The sequence below is a fragment of the Brassica napus genome, unplaced genomic scaffold (assembly GCF_020379485.1).
Source record: "Brassica napus cultivar Da-Ae unplaced genomic scaffold, Da-Ae ScsIHWf_324;HRSCAF=516, whole genome shotgun sequence".
NCBI lineage: Eukaryota > Viridiplantae > Streptophyta > Magnoliopsida > Brassicales > Brassicaceae > Brassica > Brassica napus.
In genome coordinates this window covers 39504-47500 of record NW_026016407.1, presented here as the reverse complement: position 1 = coordinate 47500, position 7997 = coordinate 39504, and the positions used below count along the sequence as shown (strand labels likewise).

At 40.8% G+C, this 7997-nt stretch overlaps 1 protein-coding gene across 1 annotated transcript; it reads left to right on the top strand.

Annotated features, from left to right (window-relative positions):
• The first annotated feature begins 2660 nt into the window (after positions 1-2660).
• On the top strand, positions 2661-6955 carry LOC125603394. The gene is made up of 2 exons (XM_048774437.1): positions 2661-6527; positions 6604-6955. The coding sequence occupies exon 1, from the start codon at positions 2747-2749 to the stop codon at positions 4205-4207; it is 1461 nt and encodes a 486-aa protein (XP_048630394.1). The 5' UTR covers positions 2661-2746; the 3' UTR covers positions 4208-6527; positions 6604-6955.
• Positions 6956-7997: the final 1042 nt, after the last annotated feature.

The window sequence follows — 7997 nt, the reverse complement described above, 5'->3', positions numbered from 1 at the left end:
GGGACTGTCTTGTGGTTGAAAGACCTTCACTTGATAGTTTGGTCGAGTCTTAAATATTTTGGTCGAATTTTTATTAAACTGGAAGAGATTTTCCGAGAACAAGACGAGAGCCAAAGACAAGGAATATTTAGTTAAAAATTATTGGAAATTATCAACCAACTGCTACAAGTAATTTTGGACCAGACTCATGTCTTCCACCAGCCTGCTTGCTCAGTCTTTAATCACATGACTTGCACCTGCCTGCTTGCTTAGCTTCTTCAGTAAATGGCACATGACAATCACAAGCTGCCTGTGTGCTTGCTTCCTCCTTTAATTATTTATGATTGGCTGGAAACTACTTCATGGGAGGGAAAGGACAGTATGGTGTAGATGATGAAACAGGTTGCCAGCTGTCTGCTCTCAGCCAAGCTTTGTTATGAGCTAAACCCTCAGGTGAAGCAACCACAGCTTGTATTTAACCCTCCTCCAGCTGCTTCCCACGTTCTGAAACCTACAGAAAAACCTAGAGAATTTCAGAGAGAAAGAGAGAAAGAAGAACAGAAAAATCAGTGAGAAAATTAGGAAATAAATCAAGAAACAATTCTTGGTGATCTAATCTTCAACCCTAGACCAGTCTGTTGCTTTGAGAAATATCAGAAGGTGAGATTTTAAAATAAAAACCTAGACCTAGTTCAGTTCAGATCATGATCAGGCCTTGATCTTTCTCTTTGATCAGTTCAGCTGCAAGCTTACCATGGAGAAGAGGATCAGCTGAGGCCATCTAGTCCTTTAGTTCATCTTGGTAAGCTTTGGTCTCCTAGCCTCAGTCAGTATCTGATCAGAACAGTTCATGGCTACCTTAGATCTTGGTCGGATCAGTTGTATAAGTTATGATACAGTTCAGTTCTTGTTTAGTTTCGGTTTGAATCCATCTCCTAAAACAGTTTGCTAAGCTGTTATGGATTGATTGGAGAAACGAAACTAAACTCAGTCTGATCTTGTCTTGAACTGTTGTTAACTGAATAGAACTGAACTGATCTGATCTGGTATGAAAGGAACCGAGCTTGAACTGATTTGATTTAAGTTGTTTAGCTTGAACCGAACTGTCGGATTGTTGATGTTCTGAACCCAACCTTACCCTGTTTTGATCAGCTAAGGTGTGGAGCTTTGCTAGTCCCATCCTATCCATTCAGTCTCTTGGTAAGCCACAATCAAGTGAGTCAGATGAGTTGTTGAGTTAACCATAGTAACCGATCAGAACCTTGTCCATTCTCAGGTCCATTCAGCTTTGTTCAAGAGGAACTTAAGTCTTGTCCAAGCCAGTTTCAAGACTGTTCTTTAGGTGAGTCTAGACAGATGTTGAGATAGATCATGAATGAGTCCTTGATTAAGTTAGTAAAGTGTCTGAATATTTAAGAATTGTGTTGTGTTTACTCATGGTAAACACTTACACTTAATGAATAATTTTAAAGTGAGGTTAATCCTAATCTTAGTACTTGTTCTCAAGTACTAATCTTAACTATGAAATAATCATGGTTTTGATTATGGATTAATCATGGTTTAATTAAGAATTAATCTTGGTTTAATTGAAAATTAATCTGAGATTAATTGAGTACTAATCTTGGATTAATTAAGTACTAATCTTGGATTAATTAAGGATTAATATGAGATTAATTAAGGATTAATCTAGGATTAGTTAAGAGTTAATTATAATTAATTAAGGATTAATTTTGGAATAATTATGGAAGTAAAATCATGTGAAGTCTTGTTATATTCACTATCCCTAAAGCCCCCGCATTACCGTGACTTGGTCCTGCGAACGGAACAAGGTCATGAAGACACGATGATGGGGTAGCTCCCTGGAGACCGTGTACTGCATGACGATGCAGTGTCGGATTGTCCATACCGGACATTCGACAATGATGGTGATGCTAACTCACTAGTCTCGGTTAGCCTTAGTGGTTTCTCGGGTCTAGTATATATATTGTATTATATGAGTATGGTAACGGGCGGGTGTTGTGGAAGTGATGTTTAAAATAAGAATTCACAATGATGATCGATATTAAAGTATAGTACTAGTACTTGCATGATCATGTATATGCATTGATAATTGCTTGATTGTTATTGATTGTGTTGTGATTCTAGATTCACTGAGTAAACTAGTTGCTCATGACTCATTTGTGTGTGCAGGTAAACCTTAGGCGGGAGACACTTAAATCTTTTGGACGGAAGGAGCGGCCAACCAGCGGTAGTATTTTGTTGTCCTTGCAACGTACGTTTTGATGTATATTTACTTAAAACGTTGTTGGGCGATAGGCCGTAGGGTAAACTATAACAGTTTGTAAGATGTTTAAAGTAAATAAATAATGTATAAAAGATGTTTATAAATCACGAGTTCTCATATGATATTAGTCCTTGTCCGGGACGAACTAACTATCGAATATTGCTTTATCGGGTTGAAAAGCCTAGAGTAATATCCGATAGGAGTGTCTGTGTTCTTTGGTTGTTGGTCTAAGGTGATCGGATTTATTTCGAGAACCTCGGGTCGACCATCAGGGAACATCGACCGTGTCATTTCCGGTTATCTACGATCGGGGGTGTCACAAAGGTGGTATCAGAGCATGGTTATACGATGCTTGAATGGGACTTGTTTCAAATAATTTTCGAGTCAAAATGTGTCGCAAGGATAATTAGGATATGCTGGTTTGTTCCTTCTTTTAGAAATAGATAGACCTGGGTAGAAACTTACCATGATCTTTCGTTGCAGATGCCACCGAGAAGAGCACTCTTTGGACGCCGTGGAGGTCCAAACCTCCCAATTTCGATTTCATCATCTTCAGACTCTTCGCCGCCATCTACTCCGACACCACTTCCGACTGCTAGCTTTGATGCTACACCTTCGGGATCTAGCTTTGAGACTGACCCGTCTGAAGGGTCATATAATCAGACACCTGTGCACATGCCATTGTCTCCAGACCCGTATTTTATGGACATCGAGGTGGATGTGGTACACGATAGTCCAGTGCACGGAGATCATTACGCAGCTCCTGCATCTCCTGCCGCTCATATTCCACCGGCCCCTGCCGCACCTATTCCGGCAGCACAACCTCAACCAGCGCCAACTGATCCAGCTATAATAGCACTTCTAGAACTGATGGCTGAGATGGTGAATTTGCAACATCAAGCATTGAATGCACAGCGTGAAGCACAGCGTACTCAGCCAGCTCCAGTACCTACCACTTCTCATCCGGACTTTCTGAAGATAGTCATGATTATGAAGAACTTGGGGACGAAGCGTTACCAGGGAGGTACTGATCCCTTTGAAGCTGATGCATGGCTGCACAATCTCGAGCAGAACTTTGCTGCAACCCGTTGTCCGGTAGAATTCAAGAAGGACGTGGCTGTTTACTATCTGGAGAAGGACGCCATCAGTTGGTGGTTATGCGTAGAGAGGAACTTTGGAGACTTCAATCTGAGTTGGGCTGACTTCCGTACAGTGTTCGTTCGAAAGTACTTCCCACCGGAAGCCCGTGATCGATTGGAGATTAAATTCATGGAGCTAGTTCAGGGAGGATTATCTGTTAGGAAGTATGAGGCAGAGTTCACCCGTCTCAGGAAATATGTCCACTATGGTCGAGAGGACGAGATGATGATTATCCGTAAGTTCCTTCGAGGACTTAACCCATATATCAGGAGCAGACTTGAGGCAGTAGAGTTTCATAGGCTTGCTGATCTTGTTGAGCGTGCTGTGAACGTGGAGGAGGCCATTGCTGCTGAGAGAGCTTCTTCTAGCCATTCTGCACAACCTAGACGTCCATCCGTTCAAAGTCAGCCTCAGCCACATTCTCCTATGCCGCGAGGACGGGGAGGTAGAGCTTTTCGGGGAGGTCGATCTGGAGATCCTAGACCTAGAACCCCAACTTGTTTCACTTGTGGCCAGCTGGGCCATGTTAGGAGAGATTGTCCGACCGTGGGACAGTTCCAACCGGCTGTACCATCTCACATCACTTGTTTCACGTGTGGAGAGCGAGGACATTACGCGACATCATGTCCACACACTCATCTTGCTCAGCCTGTTGTTACGAGTGCTCAACCCGTTGTACCAGTTAACCCACCTTTACCCTTACCTCCTGCTAAGCGTCAAGCCACTGCTGGTAGGGCTTATGCTTTAGAGTTACCAGGACCATCCGGACCACCTCAGGGTCCGATTTCAGGTTTGTTTTCCTAACCAATTGAGTGTTGCATAATTTTTAAATGATTGGTAAATTGGTGATATAAATAAAAAATAGTATAAAGTTGTTGAGTAAGTAATTGAAGGGAAAGTCAATTATTGTCAGCGACTTTGCTTGTGGGTGGAATATCCGCCCACATCCTTTTCGATTTGGGAGCAACACATAGTTTTGTAGCTCCCGAAGTAGCATCATGATTCGATGGAGAATTCACTAAGGTGAATTTATCCATTCCCGTTCTCCTGGAGATCAAGTTCTTGAAACTGAAGGTGATTGGCTGTCAAGTTACCGAGCTAACCTTGATTGTGGTCGAAGGAAGATTGTTTTCGAGAGAGATACCCAACCCCCCTTTAGCTTACCATGGCATAGTACCAAGTGTTGGAGCGTCATTAGTGTTAGCACTGAGAATTGAAAACCTTTTGGAGAAGGGTGAAGAAGTATACTTAGTGACCTTAGTTGTTGGACCAGTAGAAGACGAGAAAGAGCAGAACATGGAAGAAATACCAGTAGTCAGAGAATATGAGGACGTGTTTAAGGCATTAGAGGGATTGTCGCCGTCTAGGAGTAACGCCTTTAGTATAACCTTAGAACCCGGATCCGCTGCAATAGCAAAGGCACCATACCGAATTGTCGCTAGAGTTGGAGAACTAGCCTATAGACTAGAACTTCCACCTGATATGCCTATGCATCCGGTATTTCATGTATCGATGCTATGTAAGCATATACCAGATCCGAATATGGTCGAGCCGCAGCGACCAGAGAACTTGCAACCTAACCTCACCTATCCTGAAGGTCCTTTGCGAATAGGCGAACATCGTTTCAATAAATAGAAGAATAGGGAAATTTCGCAAGTTTAAGTATTTTGGGAAAAGTGACAGAGAGTTGTTATAACATGGAAGGATGAAGATAAGTTCCGAGCTGATTACCTAGAACTCTTCTCAGATACCCCAGTCGTCCAGTAAAAGGTGTACACTTGTATTTTGAGAATTCGGGACGAATTCTTTTAAGGGGGGAAGAGTGTAATAACCCTCACGAGCCAATAAATTTTTGGTAGAGAAAAATCCCGCTCAACCAGTTTTTAGTTGGTTCGACCATGATTAATAAAAATAAAAATCGACCCGGTAGATTAATTTCTCGACGGGACTGTCTTGTGGTTGAAAGACCTTCACTTGATAGTTTGGTCGAGTCTTAAATATTTTGGTCGAATTTTTATTAAACTGGAAGAGATTTTCCGAGAACAAGACGAGAGCCAAAGACAAGGAATATTTAGTTAAAAATTATTGGAAATTATCAACCAACTGCTACAAGTAATTTTGGACCAGACTCATGTCTTCCACCAGCCTGCTTGCTCAGTCTTTAATCACATGACTTGCACCTGCCTGCTTGCTTAGCTTCTTCAGTAAATGGCACATGACAATCACAAGCTGCCTGTGTGCTTGCTTCCTCCTTTAATTATTTATGATTGGCTGGAAACTACTTCATGGGAGGGAAAGGACAGTATGGTGTAGATGATGAAACAGGTTGCCAGCTGTCTGCTCTCAGCCAAGCTTTGTTATGAGCTAAACCCTCAGGTGAAGCAACCACAGCTTGTATTTAACCCTCCTCCAGCTGCTTCCCACGTTCTGAAACCTACAGAAAAACCTAGAGAATTTCAGAGAGAAAGAGAGAAAGAAGAACAGAAAAATCAGTGAGAAAATTAGGAAAATAAATCAAGAAACAATTCTTGGTGATCTAATCTTCAACCCTAGACCAGTCTGTTGCTTTGAGAAAGATCAGAAGGTGAGATTTTAAAATAAAAACCTAGACCTAGTTCAGTTCAGATCATGATCAGGCCTTGATCTTTCTCTTTGATCAGTTCAGCTGCAAGCTTACCATGGAGAAGAGGATCAGCTGAGGCCATCTAGTCCTTTAGTTCATCTTGGTAAGCTTTGGTCTCCTAGCCTCAGTCAGTATCTGATCAGAACAGTTCATGGCTACCTTAGATCTTGGTCGGATCAGTTGTATAAGTTATGATACAGTTCAGTTCTTGTTTAGTTTCGGTTTGAATCCATCTCCTAAAACAGTTTGCTAAGCTGTTATGGATTGATTGGAGAAACGAAACTAAACTCAGTCTGATCTTGTCTTGAACTGTTGTTAACTGAATAGAACTGAACTGATCTGATCTGGTATGAAAGGAACCGAGCTTGAACTGATTTGATTTAAGTTGTTTAGCTTGAACCGAACTGTCGGATTGTTGATGTTCTGAACCCAACCTTACCCTGTTTTGATCAGCTAAGGTGTGGAGCTTTGCTAGTCCCATCCTATCCATTCAGTCTCTTGGTAAGCCACAATCAAGTGAGTCAGATGAGTTGTTGAGTTAACCATAGTAACCGATCAGAACCTTGTCCATTCTCAGGTCCATTCAGCTTTGTTCAAGAGGAACTTAAGTCTTGTCCAAGCCAGTTTCAAGACTGTTCTTTAGGTGAGTCTAGACAGATGTTGAGATAGATCATGAATGAGTCCTTGATTAAGTTAGTAAAGTGTCTGAATATTTAAGAATTGTGTTGTGTTTACTCATGGTAAACACTTACACTTAATGAATAATTTTAAAGTGAGGTTAATCCTAATCTTAGTACTTGTTCTCAAGTACTAATCTTAACTATGAAATAATCATGGTTTTGATTATGGATTAATCATGGTTTAATTAAGAATTAATCTTGGTTTAATTGAAAATTAATCTGAGATTAATTGAGTACTAATCTTGGATTAATTAAGTACTAATTTTTTTTTTTTGTCGCTTAAGTACTAATCTTGGATTAATTAAGGATTAATATGAGATTAATTAAGGATTAATATGAGATTAATTAAGGATTAATCTAGGATTAGTTAAGAGTTAATTATAATTAATTAAGGATTAATTTTGGAATAATTATGGAAGTAAAATCATGTGAAGTCTTGTTATATTCACTATCCCTAAAGCCCCCGCATTACCGTGACTTGGTCCTGCGAACGGAACAAGGTCATGAAGACACGATGATGGGGTAGCTCCCTGGAGACCGTGTACTGCATGACGATGCAGTGTCGGATTGTCCATACCGGACATTCGACAATGATGGTGATGCTAACTCACTAGTCTCGGTTAGCCTTAGTGGTTTCTCGGGTCTAGTATATATATTGTATTATATGAGTATGGTAACGGGCGGGTGTTGTGGAAGTGATGTTTAAAATAAGAATTCACAATGATGATCGATATTAAAGTATAGTACTAGTACTTGCATGATCATGTATATGCATTGATAATTGCTTGATTGTTATTGATTGTGTTGTGATTCTAGATTCACTGAGTAAACTAGTTGCTCATGACTCATTTGTGTGTGCAGGTAAACCTTAGGCGGGAGACACTTAAATCTTTTGGACGGAAGGAGCGGCCAACCAGCGGTAGTATTTTGTTGTCCTTGCAACGTACGTTTTGATGTATATTTACTTAAAACGTTGTTGGGCGATAGGCCGTAGGGTAAACTATAACAGTTTGTAAGATGTTTAAAGTAAATATATAATGTATAAAAGATGTTTATAAATCACGAGTTCTCATATGATATTAGTCCTTGTCCGGGACGAACTAACTATCGAATATTGCTTTATCGGGTTGAAAAGCCTAGAGTAATATCCGATAGGAGTGTCTGTGTTCTTTGGTTGTTGGTCTAAGGTGATCGGATTTATTTCGAGAACCTCGGGTCGACCATCAGGGAACATCGACCGTGTCATTTCCAGTTATCTACGATCGGGGGTGTCACATCCGTGGCTGTCCGT